The sequence below is a fragment of the Melitaea cinxia genome, chromosome 16 (genome assembly GCF_905220565.1).
Source record: "Melitaea cinxia chromosome 16, ilMelCinx1.1, whole genome shotgun sequence".
NCBI lineage: Eukaryota > Metazoa > Arthropoda > Insecta > Lepidoptera > Nymphalidae > Melitaea > Melitaea cinxia.
In genome coordinates, this window is record NC_059409.1 from 510801 (window position 1) to 535533 (window position 24733).

Consider the following 24733-nt stretch of genomic DNA (forward strand, 5'->3'; position numbering starts at 1 on the left):
TTCTTTATTACACAAGAAATTAGACCAATTAAATACGCTTTCATCATTATTTACCATGTTATCAAACAAGAAGATCAAGAGTAGGGCAGCCCTGAACTCTTATTTGAAGCAAAACCTAAAATATATTTTTATTTTACAGATACTCATTTACATATTATACTTCGTGAGCATTACGTCCTGTCTAAAAATTCATCAAAATGAAAATTTTTCAACAAATTCAAACGTAACTACGTTATACCCGGTCGACAACGTTACATACCATAAAGGAAATGCAGATTTTCAAAAAGGTAGAGTCAACAATGACAATGAAAAACAAAATAGTAAAAATTATTCTAAGGTTGATCCTAGTGATAACAATATTAAAGACTATGGTGATGAACAAAGTCCGCATCATTCTAGTGAACTAAAAGATGCAGAAAACAAAAATAAAGAAAAAAATTTAAAACAGGAAAAAGAAAATAAAAGGAATGAAACGAAACTATTCGCTGATACGACAACTTGGAAAGTTAATGCTACGTATAGTAAATCAAAATTGCAACTTAACGACGATGGCGATACATCTGATAGTAATTTAACAGAACATGACAAGAGTAGAGGGAAAGAATTCAAACCTAGTCCTCATTTAGGAAGTTTTTATGATGAGGATAGTTTCGTGGTACCCACAAAAGCCACTATTGGGTCTTTTTCACCAGTTGTATCAAGACCTTCACCAGAAATTGCCAGGTAACATTGTTATGTTATAAATATGTCAAGGTATTTTAAGTGGTTAGTTATAAGAAACTTTATTTTTATTTGCATTGTTGATAATATTTCTGGGAAGTTTTATATTTCGAATTCTACTATGTATATTTTTAATAATACAATTTAATTTTAATAATACTTACAACTTTCTTCTCTTCTTTCTTTCTTTTCTTTTCTTCTCTCTCTTCTTTCTTAGTTTTTTTTTATAAAACTGATGAAAGCGATTACCGTAGCTTATAGACGTCTGCAACACCAGAAGCATTGCAAGCGCGTTGTAACCCCGTCACCAATTCCCCCCAGAAGTTCTGGTCACCTTAGTTACCAACAGATACACAATACGCATTGAAAACAGTATAATTTAGCTATGATCTTCTGTAAGGTCAAGATACTACCCGTCAGGGTGCTCCATATTTTGAGCAGGAAATTTCCTGCTGTGCCCTACCTCAGTTAGTTCTGAAACAGTTTCTTGAAAAACAATTCTGCTAAAATCTACAAAAATACATATACAACGAAAAAAATATGAATAGCAACTATTTAAACATATTTTAACACATTTATTTATAACAAATTATATTATATACAGTTCTCCAAAAGACTTCGTCCAGCTACAATACCAACAACCCCTAAACTCCTATCACGGTACAATCAATCCTCCATACGAATTCGAAAATTTTGCTCCGAGAATAAAAGACTGGAAATTCGAAACTAGTTCAGAAGCAAAACCTACCGAACAACCTGTGATACCGGCTGGTGGACTGTACAAATATCCGGATGCGTTTAAAGAGAAACCGGGTAAAAACGGTAATGATGATGATTTTGGACTCGACTTTAAGGATTCGAAAGACACATCTGTTAAGAAACGGTAAGTGAAACTTTAGACGCAGTATATTTGTTGTTGTTGCTTCAGCCTACAGGCTAATATAATATAAAATGTCTTGTTATATCCCACAACTGGGCATAGGCCTCTTTCCCCATCTAGGAGAAGGATCAGAGCTTAGCGGCTGCTCAAATGCGGTTGGCGGATATATTATGAGTAACGATCGCTATCAGGTGTACATGATAACAACCGGGACTGACGGCTTAACGTGCTCTCCAAGGCACGGTAGGGGGACCCACAAAGACTGCACAAACACCCAGCAGTATATTTATACATCAAAATACTTGAAAATTTAAATATAGGAATTATTGTTGATTGATTTCAAACGAAATAAATTGTATAGGCAAAGTAATGATTATTTTATTTTGATACAAACATGAAAGTGTACAGATAATTACAGACAAGTACATGAATCGATGAGTGCTACATGCGCTCACGCAAATTATAACCTCTCTCTATTATACCAATAATCATACACTCTCATACAGCGATTTCTAACCTGTGTATGAGTGCCCCTGTGGGTACTCTACGTCCCATAGGGGGTACGGGAAAATGATATTACTTATAGCGAAGATACTGAAAATTTAAAACTCTTGACTTATTTAAAACATTACTATAATGTGTTATGTCAACAATACACAGCTTAAAATAAACATTTTATGATATCGTTCATTTGTTTGTATAGATCGCAAATTGTAGGTATACTTTAAAGTTAAGATTAACAATAGATGATAAAATTTAAGGTTTTCACTGAGCACTATAATTTGAGGGTTTTCAAGCGTCGAGTGTACAGACATCTCTCCGCTAAAGGCCGGCAACTCACCTGCAATTTGTCTAATGTTGTAATAGTCCATGGACTACCGCCATTAAACATCAAATAATAACGCGTTCGTTTGTCCCCCATTATTATAAAAATAAAATGAAAAAAAAATCGTAATAAAAAGGAGACATTTTTAGAAGTACTTATGTAGTATAGAGTTATCAGGATGTAATTGTTAGTTTAAAGTAGAAACTTTAAGGGATGGGTACGGGAACGAATAAAGATTGACAAGCACTGTTTAATACATTATCCGCTTAAACAGTTCTCTTAACTTTCCTGTCACGTTAACACGTAAAAATTACAAAAGTTCATTCGCGGTGAAAGTGTCAGTCAACGGCGTTCAATTATTATGAAATATACATAGAAATTACTAAATACCAAATTGATTATGTCGCTAAACCGACAGCTTGTAACAATTTTATGTGTATATAATAAGACCATAGATACACGCGGTTTTAATCTTAGGAATGAATTCAGCTACGCTTCAACAGGTGTATAGTTTTTGAAGTATAAGTTCTTTACCCACGCTTGACTTAGGAGTAAGCTGGTAAATGCGTGACGAGAGCGTTACAAAAAGTGTGATCTCGCGGGGTGAACGGAGAAAGAAGTCCGAGCACACATTTTCTTTCTCTCTTTCTCTCATAGCCAGTTACGTTCCGTATATCTAAGACAGTGCAGGCCTATTGTGCAGAACGTTTACTTCAGTCGTGTGGTCTAAGGCACTCACGTTTTTTGTATTAAATATCCAGCCATAAGTATACATCTTTACCCTCTTTTCAAAAATAAAATTATTGCAAATCTCCTACTAGTATGTTTATACATCACAAAAGAAACATCTATATTAAATTTTCGTTTTTATACTTACAGTACTTTCAACAACTCCGTTATGGAAACTAATTAAGATTAGGACAGTATAATGTAAGTATTTCTTGTTAAGAGAGATCGTTTTCGATATTTAATTTTTTTAGTACGCCTGTTTTTACATACTTTTGGCACTTTATATTTTATTTTGTTTTTGAAAGAAGACAAACTTTAAACAAAAAAAAATTCTAAACTCATATTATCGTTATGGATTTGAAGTACATAGGCTTGTAAAACTTCCGGGAGTCCAAGGAAGCGATGTCAAGATGTCATGAAGCATGACAGGAAAAAAATTGTTTCGTTGGATATACAAAAAAATATTAAAATTGGAATACAAAAAAACGAGTGTGCTTTAGACATTATGACTGAAGTAAAACTTGTGAAACGTAACTCTCTCTCTTCACTTATTTATATCTCACTCTCGACTTCCGTTCTCCTCGTCCAACCACACTTTTCGTAACGCTCTCGTCACACCTCCACCAACTTACTCCCCAATTCAAACGTAAGTAAAGAAGTTTTACCTCAAAAATTGAATTTAAACTCTAGAGACTTGATTTAAGGAAACCCCACGTAATAACCAGGATTAATATGCCAGACAGTAAAAGAAAATACAGTAGATTAACAACTTCAGCAGTAAAAAGTATCTACAAGTTCATACAAACTATCATTCAAAACTAATAACTACCGTATTTAACGTTTGATAAATGACGTACAGATAATTTCCACACGATGACCAATTGATAATTTCATACATAATCATCACACACATTACAAGCTACAATCAATGAACTACAAAATTTAATTACGATTAAAAAAAAATTAATCAAAGAATTTCATCGATCGACATTCCAACGGAACGCGAACACGTGGGTTGTGTCACGCCTATCGCCATACGAGAACACGATAAGGCTGAGCGTACGCAAAGGTATATCGCAGCCTAGCGCTGAGCAGTTTTTTTAAGCGACTTCACAAAAAAATCTTGTGCAAAAATCAAACTTCTAAACCAACGCAATCAAAAGGTAGGTACAGCCGTTTATGCTACAAATTTTCGACACTCGCAAGGGAATCAAAACCTACAGGTACTTTCCGTGAACTCAGAATCTTGAAATTTGGTAAGAAGCAACGACGAAAAAATGTGAAAAGCATAAATTTTTAGTTACATCATATATTAAAAATATTTTAATAGTTTTGTTGGTACGGTACCCTCGGTGCAGGAGTTCGACTCGCACTTTACCTACGAAACGGCTGAACCGATTTTAACGGGACTTTCACTGGCAGATAGCTGATGTAATAAGGAGTAATTTAGGCTACTTTTATTTTAGAAATGTATTTATTTTATAACTGCGATATGAACAATATTTTTTTTTTTGTTAAATTCCACGCGGACAAAGTCGTGGGCACAGCTAGTAGTAACATAAAAATAGTAAAAAAATATTACAGAAAACACAACATACGGCGAACCTAACAATTACCCGTCACAAGTGCGATAGTTCCGCAGCACGCTCCGGGCGCTGGGCTCATGTCCGACAGAAAGAGAAAGCTTGTTTACAGAACCATTAGCCGAAAGAATTAGGCATTATAGTAACTTGCACACGAGCGACGTGGGCAAGTGTGAGTTAACTGTTTATACTTGTGTGCGACCGCAAATCTTGAGAGACACAGCAATTCATTATTTATTATTTATTACATATGGATTGTTTTGTCATTATTTGAAATTAATCTACAATTAATCAACGTTCCAATAGTCTGTGAAATAAGTTCCTTATAGTAACAAGTTTATAATTATATAATTATAGAGTTGTTACAATTTTAAAAAACCTTCAAGTCATCCGACCTTTTAACCGACTTCAAAAAAGGAGGAGGTTACCCAATCCGACCGTATATATATTCTGTATGTTCGGAGATACCTTCGGCGTTTATGAACCGATTTTGATAATTCTTTTTTTTTTTTGGTAAGGAGATATGTAGTACCGTAATAAGGAAACCAGTAGCTGATGATGGAATCCCAATCGAGGGAAACCCTCGAAAATCGTAGTGACGACTAGTGCATTTTTTTTTTTTTTTCGTCTACTTACGTTGCATTACTTGTCGATGTAATTGAAGTCGGTTTTTTTCGTTTGCGAGCAAACACAATTATTATTAAATTTTATTTCGTATGTTGTAACCTTATCCTGACAATTTACCGCAGCTTTTCGAACTTAATTCACGTACTTTGTCAATTCACTTTTATTTATAAATATGTACTGAAATGTTCCAGTTTTTTCATAAACAAAGAAATATTAAAGATTTTTTTTTTTCATTTTCAGCCACAACCCATGGAAGAAGATACTGAACCTCGTAACTGCACTGATTCCTGTCGGCATCATCATATCAGCGCTCACGCCCAACATCGTCACTTTGGAAGACACCGGCAACTACCCGCAGTTAGTATAACATTAATTGCAAATATTTTGATGTTGGCTTTACTGTAAATGTATCTGTAAACAAAACAAGAATATAAACATACGGTAGAGTGAGTTGAACTCTTTTACAAATAACTCCATAACATCGTGAAATGGTTAAAACTACGTATTCGTTATAAATCATATTTAAAACGTTAATTATACTTATAAGTTTTTTTTATGCATATGTAGCTTAGTGTAGACTTTTTTTTATTTTTAGTCATATTATCGGACATGGAAACATACGCTTCAGCCTGTAATATCCCACTACTGGGCATAGGCCTCTTTCCCCATGTAGGAAAAGGATCAGAGCTTAATCTACCACGCTGCTCCAATGCGGGTTGGCGGATATATTCTCTACTATGAGTAACGATCGCTATCAGGTGTAGATACATGATAACAACCGGGACCGACGGCTTAACGTGCTCTCCGAGGCACAGTGGAGAGACCCACTAGGACTGCAAAAACACCCAGACTACGGCAAACACCTGTATGGCCAATACAAATGTTTGTCATGTGCGGAGATCGAACCCGTAACCGCCTCAAACCAAACAACACAAACGGAACGGAAACGAAAACATATGGGTGGAATTTTCAAATATTTGAATACAATTTTAACGACAAAGCCCCATTGCAATTATTATTCCTCACAGGATATAGCATCGGCACTCAAAACTAAAACTCAAATTTAAATAATGTATTACCTCAAGTATGTTCCCAAAGCACATCTTTAATAAATTAATTAATGGTAACATACTATAACTACGGCCGATACGAAATCAAAATAGAAACAACAAGAAAGTCAACAGAGTAATCGCTCAACCTCTAAAATCAGACATATCTTTACATTGTTTGACTTAGAAATCCCAAACAACAACTATTATATAAAACCAAAATTATATTCCTCAGTAAATTCAAAGTGTTAAAAAAACAACAGACGCATAATTCAGTACAATCCGACGGTGTAACCAAAACCGCGACAATTTCGTAATTAATCAAAGTAGAGAGTGTGGCGATTTGACAAAAGATCAAAAAAAGTTTTAACGTTATAACAGTCACCGAACATAGCATTAAATCAAGTTTTTATACCATAATATGTGTATAACAAAAGCGTGGCTAATTTCGTACATTGTATGGTTTTTACGAAACAATAATAAGTGTTACGTGCTGTTTGTTCATTATTTTTGTACAAGTCGATTTAAGCACATAATACTTATGTGTAATTAAAATTTCACCGACTCACTTTTATTTATATTAATGTGCAAATTTGTTTTTTTTTTACAATATCAGTCTCTTTGTGTATGTTTATAAGAACATCAAGAAAAAAATAGAACTTGATGGAACTTTACACTATGTTAACGTATAACTTTAACTTTCTATTTATTTATATAAAAATGATTATGATAGTTTTAATAATTCAGAAAAACAATTCATTTAATATAAAATTAAAATAATAAATATTTTTAATTTACTAAAAACGTTATAATTAAAATAATTATAAAAATCAAGTGAAACGTCTAATTAAAACATTTTTTTTCAAAACACTATAATTATATTCCTAAAATACATGCATCGTTTCAGCCTATTATAGTCCACTGCTGGACATAGGCCTCCACAAGTTCGTGCCAATAAATGGCGTGAACTCATATGTTTTGCCCATAGTCACCACGCTGGGCAAGCGGATTGGTGACCGCAGGGCTGGCTTTGTTGCACCGAAGACGCTAAAATACATTAAAAAGGATATATTTCATAACAAAATACAAGTCAATCATAAGCTATCAAAAGCATAAATAATAAAATAAAAAAAAACGCTATTTCTATTTCAGAGGAAACGACAATTTCAAAACATTCAAAAAACTAATAAATGAAGATTATCTACTCTTGAATCTAGACAATCTATTACTTTTATAAAATAAAAAGCTTCCGTTGATCGTGAAAAAATTAATATTTACATTTTACTTATGATAATTACACCAATTAAATCATAGCTATCTTTCTATTTTGACATGTCCAATTAAAACCTATATACGAATCGTGACTTTTACCGTATAATTTATAAAATGCTCGAAATCTTTTAATTTCTTTATTTTTCAAATGATATTATAATATTACTCTTTAAATCAAATAATTAATACACAAAAAAGCTGCTATTTGAACTGGTATGGTGATATTTTTTTTTTTTTTTTTACATAACATGTCTATATTTTAAGTTAGACAAAGTTACATATATTCTGTGCAAATTTGCATCAAATCGATCCAGTAACATCATGACCCGAGATGTATATATATATATATAGTCTTAAATATATGTATGTATATATAGTCTTCTTCATCGTAAAATCTTTAAAGGAATGACTTGAATTTCTTGCTAATTCTTCATCAAAGAATACACACATACATATAATCACATTATACATATAACAGCGGGCAGCGTTTGGCAGACTTCGTCAAGTCTTCACTTCGAAGATTCCGCAATGCTTGAAGACAAAAGTCTTCGAGCAATGCGTCCTGCCTATGTTAACATACGGAGCCGAGACCTGGAGACTGACGAAGGGACTGGTCCACAAGTTTAAAGTCGCTCAACTTGCAATGGAACGGGCTATGCTTGGGGTCTCTCAAAGATAGAATTAGAAATGAGACTATCCGCGACAGAACGAAAGTAACCGACATAATCCACAGAATTAGCAAGTTGAAGTGGCAGTTTGCTGGCCATCTGTGCCGCAGGACCGATGGTCGTTCGAGTAGACGGGTCTTGGAGTGGAGACCGCGTCTTGGCAAACGCAGTGTGGGATGTCCTCCGGCCCGTTGGACCGGCGATCTACGTAAGATTGCCGGTGTAGGCTGGATGAGGATTGCGGAAAACCGGGATGTCTGGCGCGAACTTGGGGAGGCCTATGTCCAGCAGTGGACTGCGATAGGCTGAGCTGACTGACTGACTGAGCTGAGTATAATCACGCCTCTTTCCCGTGGGGGTAGGCAGAGAACACTTCTTTCCACTTGCTACGATCCTTACATACTTCTTTCGCTTCGTCCACTTTCATTATTCCCTTCATACATGCTCTTCGGTTTAGGGTACTCTTGACCTGGCCTTTTTTCAAGATGTCCCTGATTTCGTCTCGAAACGTCCGCCTAGGTCTACCTCTTCCAACCCTTCCATTCACAGTTGCCTTATACACTTTTTTCATCAATCGTTTTCCACTCATCATCATTCATCATCATCATCATTTCAGCCTATCACAGTCCACTGCTGCAGGGCTATTCTGTAAATAACCATTTCGATATCGAGCTTCACCTGAGTGACAGCGCTCACTTCGAAAGCGAACCCACTTGACCTTGGTTTGGAATTCTGTAAACATTCCGTACGCACAAGCGATGTGAAGTGAGTGTCGAATCGAAGAGCGGCAATTTAGAGCTGTGTTTATTTTATCGATATTCTTTTCTTATGACTTTATTTTAGAATATGTGCATGAAGTCAAGTGTCGAATCAAGTCTCGAATTGTGATGTATGAAGCGGTAAATCCCCTTACAGAATACCGAATTCATACTATTAAATGTCAACGTTCTCACGCAACAGGGTTCGACTCGTCGCCGCACTCACAAGTATGGCGCTACGGGACTGTCGAGTTTCAATGAATACGAATTTGATATCTCACCGCGGATTCCGCTGTCGAGACACGAAAATGTTCTTACAGAATAGCACTACTGGTCATAGGCCTCCACAAGTTTACGCCAAAAATAACGAGAACTCATGTGTTTTGCCCATAGTCACCACGCGGGTTGGTGACCGCAGGGCTGGCTTTATCGCACCAAAGACGCTGCTGCCCGTCTTCGAGCTGTGTATTTCAAAGCCAGCAGTTGGATGGTTATTCCGCCACCGGTCGGCTTTTTAAGTTCCATGGTGGTAGCGGAACTGTGTTGGGGACTGTTTGTGTGTGGGATCCCTTAGTTGCCTCTTACGACACCCACGGGAAGAGAAGAGGTGGCTATATTCTTTAGTACCGTAGCCACACAGTACAGTGGAATGTTACGGGCTGAATGCGAATGCGATGTAATACTCGTATAAATTTCAAACCCAGCAGTTGCATGGTTATCCAGCCATCGGTCGGTTTTATAAGTTCCAAGGTGGTAGTGGAACTGTGTTATCCCTTAGTCGCCTCAGTCAAAGAATATACTCTAATATAAAACACCGTCAATATCAAAATTCGAAATCTAGTTTAAAATGGCGCATTTAAAATAGCTTTTGAAACTTACTTCTATAAAATTAATTTGATGTTGATTGATCTTGATATTAGTCCACGAAGTATATAATACACAAACCACCGGACGCCAGTTTATTAACACGATGTATAGAAAATCAATCAATTACTATCGACATAAATACATCCTGACTGAAAGGATGTTATGCCACACGATACAGCGACATATATTTATAGTCGTAAACCATTCAAATTAATTGCATATACAAAATGCTTTCGTGGCCGTCTGTTGCGTCACTCGACGCGCGTTGCGTGCTCGGACGCATCCGCGTTGTTACATCTGTAAAATTAATCCATTTCACGATTTATCAGAAGACAGTGGATGTTTCAGGAAACTAATATATCCGGTTTTTATAAATATTATCAATCTATATCCGTATTTTTAGATAGTTTTGAAGTAAAACTTTTTTACGCTAAAACTTCTTTAAGCTGGTGAATACGTGATGAGGCTGAGGCGGACGGAAGTTAAGAGGGAGATAAAAGTTAGTGACAATAGACAGAGAGAGAGTTACGTTTCGTATATTACTGTAGGGGCAACTAAAGAATTTTTACTTCAGTCTGGTAGACACTCGTTTTTTATTACCCGACTGCCAAGGAAGGGTTATGTTTTTCGCGCGTATCTTGTATGTATGTATATTTGTATGTAATATTATTTACTACCTCATATTTCCAGAACCACTGAACGGATTTACATAATTGAGGTATCGTTAGGTTCGTCTTAGCTGCCCAAGTGTTCTTAGATAGGTAACATTAAAAAAAATCAAACATGGCGTCTGCGCGAAGCCATTGTAGTTAATGAAAAAAATTTTTTTTTTCTCGAATACTACAATATGGGTATCAAATTGAAGGGCACAATACAAGGATTTTAAAAAGGTATATCATGATTATTATTACCGTAATACTAATAAAGAAATACAATATTAAAGTTTAAAAAATGTGGACTTTGCTCTTTCCCACGCCTATGCCATGACAAACTCGCCTCCTAGCGACGATCAACTTCGGGGTGAAGCCTTTCTAATAAAATACAATGGTTAAAAAAAAACATACAATTAAAATTACAAATAAAAATTAATTAAATACATTAATAAAATCAATAACAAATACATAATACCAAATACAAACAAATAATTTTAATAATAATTTCATTATATTAAACCTAATAGTTTTTGACTTAAGTAGTCACCTATTTGCTAAAGGTCAGGCTTACGTTGCTTTGAGCAGAGTGAGATCTTTCTCCGGGCTTGCTATCAGTTCTCTTGACCCTAAAAAATTACTTAATCAACCACATGATGTAAACTGTTTTAATAAATTGAACCGATTACGCAATTTGTCTGACTAAAAAGACATAAATAACAGACATGCACAAAGAGAGAATGATTTGACTTATCCTTCAATTTCATGCCTCCGACTGCATATTATCTACGACGTTGCATAAAGTTCCGAAGGACTACCGTATTAATATATTTTAAATGTACAGCACAAAATGTTTGATATTGTTTCTATTTATTTCGCTGATTTTGTGTGCATATTGAATTATCTTGTTTCAGCTGTTTCAGTTGATTTTCTATTCGTTGTTCTTCACGCAGGCGGGTTTTTTGTTTTTTTTTTTTTAATTATCATTTTTTATTATTTTGTTTGTATCAGTGTTTGTAATGAGCTTTTTATTCTTATTTTAATTATTTGTAGCTTGTCTGTTGTTGTTTTATATTGTATATATATATATACAGACACTTTATACAAAAGTACATGATGTACCCCATCGTACTCTATTCTTTACTAGACAATCAAACGAGAGTTATAGTCCACATAAATGTTGGACCAGCAAGTGCACCACGAATCTTTATTCTGTCGTACGGTTACAAAACTATCGTTCATAAGTTACATGCACAGGCCACAATAGTATACAGGTTACTCAATTCCGATTATATATATATATATATTTTTTTTTTTTAATGTATGTTCGGGGATAACTTCGTCATTTATGAACCGATTTTGATAATTCTTTTCTTGTTGGAGAGAAAATATCCCAGGGTACCGTGATAAGGAAACCAGGATCTGATGATGGGATCCCAGAGGAATCGAGGGAAATCCTCGAAAAGTAAGTATACGTATAATTTTAGAAATATAAAGACTGTTATTATAATAATATTTCGATATGATAAAAAAATAATAGAATCGAATCGCCATCGATGTCAATTTCAGTTACATTCAAGTAGTTATCAACATAACGAGAGTGTTAATCGGAAATTACTATCGTTCGTAACTTCCGTTTTGTAAATTAGATCTCTCTATGAAACTGTTCGTTTTGTGGTGTGTGCGATGCGCGGCCAAGATACATACAGACAATCTTTCTAAAAAAAAACAAACCTTATAATATTTAGTATCAATTTATTTCTAAATTTGACAATTCAACTGGCTAGTATTGAAGTAGGCACCAAGACTCTAAGCGAGAATAAAACCCACGATCCTCGATTGTAAGGTAGTTGATAAAGATGTGTGGACTTGTGACGTTGTATTTCATGTACAAGATATTACTAATTTTGTACTAAAACACAGTTTATACGAGTATTACATCACATTCGCATTCAGCCTGTAACATTCCACTGTACTGTGTGGCTACGGTACTAAAGAATATAGCCCCCTCTTCTCTTCCCGTGTGTGTCGTAAGAGGCAACTAAGGGATCCCACACACAAACAGTCCCCGCTACCACGCTGGAACTTAAAAAGCCGACCGGTGGCGGGATAACCATCCAACTGCTGGCTTTGAAATACACAGGCCGAAGACGGGCAGCAGCGTCTTCGGTGCGACAAAGCCAACCTGCGGTCAACAACCCGCCTGCCGAGCGTGGTGACTATGGGCAAAACACATGAGTTCACGTTATTTTTGGCGTAAACTTGTGAAGGCCTATGTCCAGCAGTGGACTGTATAGGCTGTAATGATGACTGTAACATTCCACTGTTGGGCATAGGCCTCTTTTTCCTGTTGTCCCACTGCGGGTTGGAGGAAAACACAGTTTATATATTATTTTCAAAGATGTAACTGCGAAGATGCAGAATCGACATTATGAATCAGTGGTAGCTTATATTTAAATATAATAATCACTTTAAAATTTTAATTTGTAAAATGACGATTCGAAAGCGCTTTTGAAGCCTATTTGAATAAAGTTGTTTTTGATTTTGATTTTGATTTAAGACAAAATCCAACTGCGACGACGATCTATCAATCAAATACTTCCATTTCCCTCACTATGAATAGCGCCATATAGGCGATGTATAGTTAAGATAAAAATTCAAGCCTATATAAGGTTACAAGACATTAATTATTGAAGGTGTTGACTATCAAGACACTAAGATTTAGTGTTCTTTAAATATTGTGATAAGTTAAGGTTACTGGATAACACTGGGTATATTAACTAAGTCTGTAATGTACCTTACGTATAGAATTTGATTTTTTTAAACTGGCTGATTATTTTGATACCTTGACCTTTTATTTTTATTACTTTTTTTTTAAATGTAGATATATTTTGACATTCGTTAAGTGCTTATAATGACCTTGTGGCGTAATAAATATTTCCAATTAAATTCAATTAATTTTCATTATAGGAAGAAAGACATCTTCATATTCTTAAAATTACCAAAAATACTTGTCCTCCATAACTCATACAGAAGTACAAGTTATCTAAACACTATTTAACCGACTTCAAAAAAAGAGGTTCTCAATTTAACTCGATTCTCTTTACTCGATTTCGATGATTGTTTTAACGAAAGGTGCTTATCATGTGTTACCATTTAAATTGAAGTAAGATATGTCAAGTACTTTTTGACTTATCGCAAATAATGCGTATTTACTTATTTTTTCGTCGATCTATGTTGTATATACCTCATAAAATTTTACTGGGTGTACCGATTTCGGTGATTCTAGAAATCTAGTGCTTGTTACATAGTCATATTTAAATTGGATCTAATAAGTAGATAATTTTTAAGCTATCTCTAACGACGCGTGACTTGACTATTTTATCGTTTACCTACGTTGTATTACTGGTCGATGTAATGGAAGTCGGTTTTTTTTTCGTTTGCAACCAAACACAATTATTACTATTTAGATTTAAGGTAAAATACGCTTAAATAAATTCGTAACAATTACCACACCAACGTTATGCAGAAACGCGGCTAGGAAGGACTCACATCCGTATGTTATACAAGTGTGAAAGCGGAATTAAATATTTTACGAACGCACCGAGTTTCCAGTGGCACCGGTCCCGGGTTTGAGGACGGCGGCATTCTTGCGACTATTGTTTAACTGTTAAACGCCCTTTTATAATCTTTTCATCTGGCGTGTATGTTTTATGATGTACAAGTTTTAAAAGAGTAGCAATTGAGTTTCTCGCTTAATGTTCTCAGCAGGATATATCTGTGGTGTCAATGGAGATACGTCAATTTATAGTTAAGTCGATTAATAAAACTTTTAAAGATGATATCTTTGTTATTGGTTTAAAATATGAATGTGTCTTATAGTAAAGAGGAGTTAAGTCACTTTATATATCGAACATTCAATATATTACAATTTTCTCACAAAACACATGTTTTTTTTTTGGTTTTTTGTACTTCTTATTTTCTTTTATGTATATAGATCGGCAAAATAGCGCACGGCTAACCTGATAGTAAGCGATTACCGTAGCTTATAGACGTCTGCAACACCAGAAGCATCGCAAGCGCGTTGCCGACCACATCCCCAGTTCCCCCCAGGAGTTCTTGTCACCTAACTCACCAACAGGAACACAACACTGCTTGAAAACAGCATTATTTAGCTGTGATCTTCTGTAAGGTCGAGGTACTACCCCAGTCGGGCTGCTCCATATTTTGAGCAGGAAATTTCTGCTGTGGCCTACATCAATAAGTTCTCAGTTTTATTAATTGCCCGTTGTGACAAGTTCAAATATATTTACTTATCTTATCTTTCCTGGTAGCCTACAGTAAATATTCATTATAGTTGCTTTATATTCTTTTTGAATGTACAAAGCACTCCGTAATAAATTGTATATTTAAATACTAGTTGTGCTCGCGAGTTCTTTCGCGTGGAATTTAATAAAAAGTTATTGTTCTTCATACATCATTTTAGCCTATCGCAGTTCACTGCTGGAAATAGGCCTCCACAAGTTTGCGCCAAAAATAGCGCAAACTCATGTGTTTTGCCCATAGTCACCGCGCTGGGTAGGCTTGGTGACCATTATTGTTCAGTTCTGTATAAAATAAATAAATTTCTAAAATAAAAGTAGCCTAAGTTACTCCTTACTACATCAGCTATCTGCCAATGAAAGTCGGTCCAGCCGTTTCAGAGATTAGTCAAAACAAACAAACAGACGGACAGACAGACAGACAAAAATTGTAAGACATGTTATTTTGGTATATGTACCGTGTATTTTAATATTACAAACAGACACTCGAATTTTATCTATTTGTATAGAAATACAGATAGAGTACGTGTATTTGTTCAATAAAGTCATGACAGACAGTGAAGTTTCTTTTACGTTTTATTTGAATAAGCATGGATGCAAATAAGGTTTTTCTACATGTTATTAAAAGCTAATAACGCTCGCAGTTTTCCCTCTCGCGTTTCCCGGAGATCGGACGAGAGTGTCAACGAACTTCCGCCCATCAGCGAACAGTGCAAGCGGAGACTGCTCTGTGAATTACACTCGGACGCGAACTTCGTGCGGTAAGTATATATTGTCGCTTCAGCCTGTAATATCCCACTACTGGACATAGGCCTCTTTCCCCATGTAGGAGAAGGGTCAGAGCTTAATCCACCACGCTGCTCCAATGCGGGTTGGCGGATATATTCCCTACTATGAGTAACAATCGCTATTAGGTGTACATGATAACAACCGGGACGGACGGTTTAACATGCTCTCCGAAGTAGGAGGCTGTTTGTCATGTGCGGGGATCGAACCCGCAACCGCCAGCGCAACAGGCACAATCCATGGCTGTAACCGTTGCGCCAACGTGGCGTCAAGTCTATATTACACGCACCTAATTCTTCCTTGGGTTCTAAAATTTTACAAAACGTTTCTCAAAGCCAATCTAGTCATAAAATCTAACAATATAGATCAATTGTATAGTTATTTTACATCATATTAAACTTTGATGGCTTGTTAGGTTCCCATCTTTATTGTAGGGTAGTCTGATATTTTGATTTATTTTCGTTAACAGAGCAACAACTACTAGATTTGCAACTTATTTTTTCGTATTTGATTAGCGTATGCAATAAAGCGCTAGCTCCTACTGACGATCTACGTAAGATCGTTGGTGGAAGCTGGATGAGGACTGCGAAGAACCGCGAAGTAGGTGCGAACTTGGCTAAAGCGAAGCGACACAATAAAGTGATTACTAATTTAAATTAACAGTGATTCCCGACCACACCGAGCGAACCTCTGCTACAAGATCCACTGCAGCGATCCACAGGCTCTCAGTAAACTTCTGCGCTGGTTGTTACTCCGCAACCAGCGACAACACGCTCTCCACGACAGAAGAGGTTATATTACGTGAAATAAATTAACTATGTGTTACAAATATGTTGTTTTCTTTGTCTGTTTCTAATTGTTAATAAGCGTATATGTCAAATACATGGTAGTGTGTGTACGGTTTTTTTTAATAAAAAGTAAAACAACCTGTTACATTAATCGCTGGACAAATGCAGGCTTCGAAAGGAGATGTCCAGTAGATGTATGACCAGTCACAAATTCGGTTTCCAAAAATAGTTCTGAAAAATATGTATACCTTGTAACAGCATTTGCTCCGATTGGATCACTCCCACTCAGCACTCACACCCAGATTTAGATCATTGATAATAACTTTCAAATAAAATAACAGCCATAAAAATTACCCTAACCCGCAGTTACCCATAACAATTATCAGTTCTGCTTATGACCTATGAATGCCGTAATAATACAAACATGTATTGTTTGCGATTTTGATCTTTTTATCTCATAACATTGAAATACAATTCATTGTTTAAGTTTTAATAACTTTATTGTTTGTAAACGAATCAAACAGAAATTAAAATTTAGTAAGTTAATCGCAGATGTAAGTATGTACAGATAGCTTATTAAAAGAAATTTTAACAAATCAGTCGGGAAACTATACATACCTGTAGAACGATTACAAGGTAAATAAATAAAAGCTAGAAAAAATCAATTAAAAGCGTGTCATGTCTGCCGTGATCGATGCCTGTTCGAGAGAAAGTCAAATTAATGCTCTGGAAGGCTGCGATTAAAGCACAATTCCACTTTCCAGATTTGGCTCAAATGATACATCGTTGTGTGTCTTTCTCCCTTCTTACTATCCCACACGTCTCTGTACAAGTTTCTCCGTAATAATATCTTTAAATGAAAAATCAATAAAATTTACTTTGTAAAAAATTACGTTCCATAGCTCAATATCCTGTTAAGTATAGCTAGAAACACGAAAGTATTTTTCTGATTTCCCATATCTGAGCTTAATAATAAAATGGTCAAAAAACATCGTGCGACGAATTCTTTACATCAAAACTTTAAACTAACTTCAAGAAAAAACTTCGTCTAAATTCTTCTTCTTCTAATTCTTCTTCAAAATTTTCTATATAGCTTTAGCTATATATTAGTAATAAATATATGGTATCGAATACTATATAATATACAATATCAATACAAATACAAAGCCAGCCCTGCGGTCAGCAACCCACCTGCCCAGCGTGGTGACTATGGGCAAAACACATGAGTTCACGCCATATTTGGCGCGAACTTGTGGAGCCCTATGTCCAGCAGTGGACTGCGTTAGGCTGAACTAATGATGATGATGATAATGATGATCGAATACTATATATTAAGTTTAATACAATTTTCGTGTAAAAACTATTGTCGAATATTTTTAAATAAAACTTTTAGATTTCAAATGAAGATACTTATTATAGGTACTTTTAATAGAAATAAAAGCACATTAATAACACGGCAATGAAAAGTTTTCAATAAATCAGTCACACACTAACGAGGTCGTCTGACGGCCATTAGAGAAGCGTCCACCTCCGAGTAATTATGATATTCATCTCAATAATTGAGAATGATTCAACCCTACGCCGCGTCAAGAGCTGGAGATAATTGTTCTGCGGTACGAAAGTTCTTTGTTACTTACAATGTTACATGCTTTGCTTACTTTTCACTTTCTTCTCGAGTTGTTTGAACATTATTCATTTTTAAATGTAATTTACTTAATTACAGTGATTATTTAACAAGTTTTTAAAAACGTTAGTTGTAACCGGCTTTACAAAAAACGTTGTTGAATATTGTTATTCTTGCAATATTTTTGTTGAAGTACGAAATATATATACCCTAGTCTTCGTTTTCAATTACACACATTGATTATATTGTCTCCTTATGTAGAATTTGAGGATAAAGAGTATTTAATTTCCTAGTTCGAATAGACATCACTCTAACAATAAATGTCGTTCAAAATCATCAAATAGTTGCTGCGAGACGCGTGGCCAAAATACAAACAGTTAAAAAGTGCGTAAAATTGAACGCATTCTTAGCTTTACGTAGTGTATGTTAGTATAGATGATGTGGTCACTACGGCTTCAAAAAACAGTACGCACACGATACCTTCAATGTACGTAATTATTGGTAAATCAACTTTACAAGGATAAAATTCTTACGAAATCAATCTATTTTATGAAAATTGTATACATTCAAAATGAGCTATCAATTGTAAATTATACAAGAAACTATGTTATATCAATTTTTCATATTAAATTTGTAACAAAACTAATGTATTCCTACTCATTATCATGTAGAAAATCTCTTGATTACGAAATGATAGAATTTCTAAAAAGGATGATATTTATTTGTCTTAAAACAGAATATTAATTTTATTTCGAAATTTCGTTTCTCGAAACATTCATCGATTTTTTTTTTAATTTTCAATATTATGTGCATTTTTAATACACAAATATGATAAAATGCATACGGCATGCAGAGTAACACAAAAAAAGAAAAAAAAACATACTCACCTTTTTCTTTTTTTTTATACCTATAGGTATACATTTTTTATACAACTAGGTCGGCCAACAAGCGTACGGCTCACCTGATGGTAAGCGATTACCGTAGCTTATAGACGTCTGCAACACCAGAAGCATCGCAAGCGCGTTGCTGACCTAATCCCCAATCCCCCCCAGGAGCTCGGTCACCTTACTCACCAACAGGAACACAATACTGCTTGAAAACAGTATTATTTAGCTGTGATCTTCTGTAAGGTCGAGGTACTACCCCAGTCGGGCTGCTCCATATTTTGAGTAAGAAATTTCCTGTAACGGTGAGGTAGGGTAACAACCCTACCTCAGTTTTTTTATAAAATGTATATAATTTTATATAAATATTTTTTTGACTCAAAAATATAACTAATCTTAATCATAATTTCAATTACGAGATTTAGAGACGCTTGGCTTTTACTAAGAATATATTACATGGGATGTGAAGATTATTGACTTTATGGCAGAATGATGACTTTTAAAAGCAGATAAGATTGAGATACAATTCAAGCTACTCTAATACTTAAGCAAGATAGTTCATGCTATTCATTTCCTTAATAAAACAGTGTCTAACAAATAAAAGTTTAATTTTCATTTTCCTGTTGATTTTCTTACCGATTCCTCTCAACAGCATCAACATTACGAATAGCTGTTAGTTTCAAATTAACCAAAATTAATTACAAAATAACATAATCCTTTGTAAAATTATGTTACATTATTGTGTTTGCTCGCAAACGAAAAAAACCGACTTCAATTACATCGACAAGTAATACAACGTAATTAGACGAAAAAAAAATTAACAAACGCACTAGTCGTCACTATAATTTTCGAGGGATTCCCTCGATTTCTCTGGGATTCCATCATCAGATCCTGGTGTCCTTATCATGGTACTACACTTGGGATATCTCCTTTCCAACAACAAAAAAAAGCCAACTTGAACAAAGAAACTTTTGATTTTGATTGAGTATTGACACGTACATTATACCTTATATAACAATGACTGCAATTTAAACCTCATCAGCTCTCATGGTCCCTATTGAACCTTGATCGTTAAATGATATGCCCTTAGAAATGAACCATTGTACTGATTTGATAACACAATTAAAGTCATATTTCAAGGTAATATACAAATAAACTAGTGCTCAAACAAGCATTGAAACAGTTCGATATAGTTTTTTTTTTTATTATAATTAAAATTGTGTTTCGAAAAGTCTTTGAAGTGAACTTTTTTTTTATAATCTACGAAGTATTGATTGTAATGTGAATTATAGTGTATTAAATATTCTTTTTGTATTAGACACAGCAGCATAAGTTCACAATATCACGAACTTAATCATATATCTTTTATAATTTTATAAAAATATGTGAAAATCGTAAGAGATATCAGTTGGAAATGTTATTTCATTGTATACTAACGTTATACTAGCTTGTGTCGTCTCATTTCTAGATAAAATAATTAAGAAACAAATCAGAGACACGTAAATCTTTAGACGTCGCCATTTACATGACGCTTGAAAGGATTTTCAATTTATATTATTTTTTTCTGATTTAAAACGTTCCAAATTTAAAAACTGACTGCCAATATCCGAATTAATTATAAAAACTTCTTTTTACAACTAATGAAAACTCGAGATAATCTCTCTACCTATTGTCCAATCTACGATTACATATACCCTGGGCCATGTTCCCTACCTTAAGAACTAAAACTACGTATACATTATTTTATAGCCCGGTTCCGTTTGTTTAAGTATGAACTTGTCGGAATGTACGTGTTTATATAATGTCTCTAAGTCAATTATCGACAAGCACTGACCGAGACTCTCTCGACCACCGCCGTGTTGCGTCATTCGAACGCAAATAAAAAGTTTCTACGAAAAAAGTCTTACTGTATGTTACTTTTTTAACCGACTTCAAAAAAGGAGGAGGTTACCCAATTGGACCGTATATATATACATATATTTTTTATGTATGTTCGGAATAACTTCGTCATTTATGAACCGATTTTGATAGTTCTTTTTTATTGGAAAGGATGTCTTAGGTATGGTACCATGATAAGGAAACCAGGATCTGATAATGGGATCCCAGAGAAATTAAGGGAAACCATCAAAAATCCGCATAACTTTTTACTGGTTGTACCGATTTTGATGATTTTTATTTCGTTGGCCAGCAAACACAATGATCGTTATTTAATTTAGGAAAGTGTTAATTAAGAACATTATTTATTTAAAATACAAATTTGTATAATATGTTTGTTTGTGTTACTGTAAAAGTCTTCTTTTAAAGATATTATTAACTTAACGTTATAGACGATATGTTTAATATTAAATTTAATTATACTAAACACACAATAGCTGTATTTGTTCGTAAAAAAACGATTTCAATGTACATCGACAATACAACGTAGATAATTGAAAAAAATAATCAATAAAATACGCATTACACTGTACTCAAAAAGTAATCATCAGATCTTAATCAAATTTAAATGCGACCACATGACAAGTACTTTGAATACCTTCAGAAAAATACATGAAAACACACCCAGTAAAAAGTTATGAGATAACACACAAAGAAATATGAAATATTAGAATAATTGATTTAGCTTCAATGCATTACTTTTACATTAATTGCAACGCTTCTATACACTGTCGAAAGCTTCAACTAAATTCTGCAAGAGATATACGTACCACAACATAAGTCTAATATAATTTATTAGTCGTCTCCACAGTCCCAAATGAACTTTTTCCTTCTTTCATACGAACTCGAACCCCAGAGATATCCACCAATTTCCGATCTCCACCTCCAGCCGACGACGAAGCGCGCTCTCACCGACACCAGTTGCACCTGACACCGCGCGAAGCACGCACAACACAAGTGCACAGATAGTGACGCGAATTTGACATCACAATATTTTTTTAATATTTAAAAAAAAAATTAGAACTTTTTTTTAATTTTTATAAAAGAAAATTGGAACTTTTTTAATATTTGAAGGCCAGTGAGAGTGTGTGACGGAAAGTGAGACCGCGGCATGCGCCTGAGCCGCTGACATTTTCACTTTCTTTTTGACGGGACACAGAGCGGTGAGTGTTGTGTAATACCTACGATGTGTGAATTTTATCATGTGTATAGTTAAACTTTTAAATCAATAGTCTTTATCTATGTTTTATTTATAAATACTTTATTGCACTTAAAACGAATATTAAAAAAATTTACATCAGTGGTTGATGGCAAAGGTGGATTGAACTTATCCTTAGAAGAGATCTCTTCCAGTCAACCGATGTTCGTTACGTACATAGTACGTTATAAATGAAAAATTAAATTGAAAATTATTCTACATTACTGAAATAGTATTAAAAAAAGTGATTAGTTTAATAAAAACTTTTTTCATTAAATTTCTTACAACCGACAATCGTCGATAAAATGTAAAAAAAAAACGCACTAAAAGTCATAAGCTGTATTAAACTACAAACATAATTAATAGCATACGTGAATTTAATACCATCAAGGAAACCGATGTTAATAGTGCAGTGTGCACGCATTATCGGGAGCGTTGACCGGAAAACATTGTTGTTACTGGTGTGACACTGGCTTTTGTTCCCTCTCTACGCGAATAGGAAAACCTAGCTGTAGGAGCAACACTAGCAGATGTATGTACAGGCTGAACTAAAGATTGATAATTTAAAAAAAATTGAATCGATATATACGTGAAAATGTTTTAGAACACCCTATGGAAAAAAAATTCAAAAACCTCACCAAATTCTTATACCGAGTTATGAAATCTATGAGAATTTGGTCTGCATTTGTCCATGTTTTATGAGGTTTTATGAGATTTTTTTTTCCATAGGAGTTCATCCTCAGAAGTAGTTAGTATTGATTAAATTATACGATGTCTATCATAAGAACCAGGGAACTCATTATTGTATGGAAATATTTTTATGAATAAAACATTATTGTTATTGACGCCGCGTTGGCGTAACGGTCACAGCCATGGATTGTACCTGTTGCGCTGGCGGTTGCGGGTTCGATCCCCGCACGTGACAAACAGTTGTATTGACCATACAGGTGTTTGCCGTGGTCTGGGTATTTGTACAGTCCTTGTAGGTCTCCCATTTGGTCCTCGGAGAGCACGTTAAGCCATCGGTCCCGGTTGTTATCATGTACACCCGATAGCGATCGTTACTCATAGTAGGGAATATATCCGCCAACCCGCATTGGAGCAGAGTGGTGGATTAAGCTCTAATCCTTCTCCTCCATGGGGAAAGAGGCCTATGCCCAATAGTGGGATATTTCAGGCTGAAGCGAGTGTTATAAACATCAACCCACCCTCACAAGGCTTTGTTTTTATAGTTTTAGTACAATAAGAACAAATAGGTAGACAAAGAAATTTATTTTACAAGCAGTTTAACCGCTCTTGATCAAATAAATCTTAATATTCTGCTACTGGGAAAGGTATTTCCTTCTATGAATCAGATGTGTTGAAAGTCGCTTTTTACATTGTCTGCTGTTAAAGAAATTAATAATCAAACGCAGGTATCATCATATCATCTATCTCTCGTTGCTTAAAATCGTTGTTAGATTTCAATTAAAAATATTAATGTGATCTAGTATTACAGAAATTTATAGAATTTAACCTGTTATTAACTATGTTATATGTTCAGAAATTTAGGAGCTAGTTGCTAAGCGAACAAACAAAATCATTTCTCAATATATTAATAATTAAATTGACTGTAAGTACCATTGCACTTCACTGAATCTACCACATTAACCCCATTTACGCTGAACTAGATAAAATCACGACCTCGGAATTTTTTATTATTGTTCAAATTACAAAATAAAATTTATTCCAAATTTATATTTCCGAAATACATAATAACATAAAGTCAAGTTCATATTTACTAATTAATCCAAGTCTCTACGACCGTGAAGTCGTTAGGGTCGTTATAATATTACAGATTGTAGATCGTACGTTGATCGCTTTTTAGCTCTCATTCAGCCTATCGCAGTCCACTGCTGGACATAGGCCTCCACAAGTTCGCTCCAAAAATGGCCTGAACTCATGTGTTGCCCATAGTCACCACGCATCAAAAATCTTTTTCTTTTTAACAGTCTTATGCAGAGCTATGAAGACTTTTTTAGATTTTTTTCAACCAAATATTTCCACCATAAAGTGCATTAAGAATTATAATTTATAATAGAAACAATGACTGACACACATAATACATAAAAGCCCAGTAAAATCTTTTTAACCGACTTCTAAAAAAGGAGGAGGATGGGATCCCAGAGAAATCGAGGAAAACTCATGAAAATCCGCAATAACTTTTTACTGAGTGTACCGATTTTCATAATTTTTAATTTAATCGAAAGCTGATGTTTGTCATGTGGTCACATATAAATTTTATCGAGGTCTGATAACTACTTTTTGAGTAATCTTTGATAACGCGTTACTTGACTATGTTTTCGTCGATCTACGTTGTATTACTCGTCGATGTAATTGAAGTCGGTTTTTTTTTTTCGTTTGCGAGCAAACACAATTATACCGTATTACATATCATGCGATATCACACTAGATAGTTTTGCCCAAAACATCCTACAACGTAAATTTTTCTCTGATAGTGTACAATAAAGAGTATTTGAATTGTATTGTATTGTAAATGTCTGTGGAAAATTTTGTATTATAATGCT

General features: G+C 34.6%; 2 protein-coding genes across 2 annotated transcripts in view; both read left to right on the forward strand.

Moving 5' to 3' along the window:
• The first annotated feature begins 745 nt into the window (after window positions 1-745).
• On the forward strand, window positions 746-16566 carry LOC123661180. The gene is made up of 5 exons (XM_045596166.1): window positions 746-753; window positions 1325-1603; window positions 5606-5722; window positions 15596-15712; window positions 16401-16566. The coding sequence occupies exons 1-5, from the start codon at window positions 746-748 to the stop codon at window positions 16540-16542; spliced, it is 663 nt and encodes a 220-aa protein (XP_045452122.1). The 3' UTR covers window positions 16543-16566.
• Window positions 16567-22110: 5544 nt separating this feature from the next.
• Window positions 22111-24733, forward strand: part of LOC123661181 — a 28637-nt gene continuing 26014 nt past the window's right edge. Inside the window, exon 1 of the mRNA XM_045596167.1 lies at window positions 22111-22131. The gene's annotated coding sequence lies outside the window, so the exon portion shown is untranslated. The remainder of the gene's footprint in view (window positions 22132-24733) is intronic.

Coding starts and splice junctions, on each gene's coding strand:
- LOC123661180 (XM_045596166.1), top strand. Junction 5,723..15,595: donor GACACCGGCAACTACCCGCA/GTTAGTATAACA, acceptor TAACGCTCGCAG/TTTTCCCTCTCGCGTTTCCC. Junction 15,713..16,400: donor TCGGACGCGAACTTCGTGCG/GTAAGTATATAT, acceptor TTAAATTAACAG/TGATTCCCGACCACACCGAG.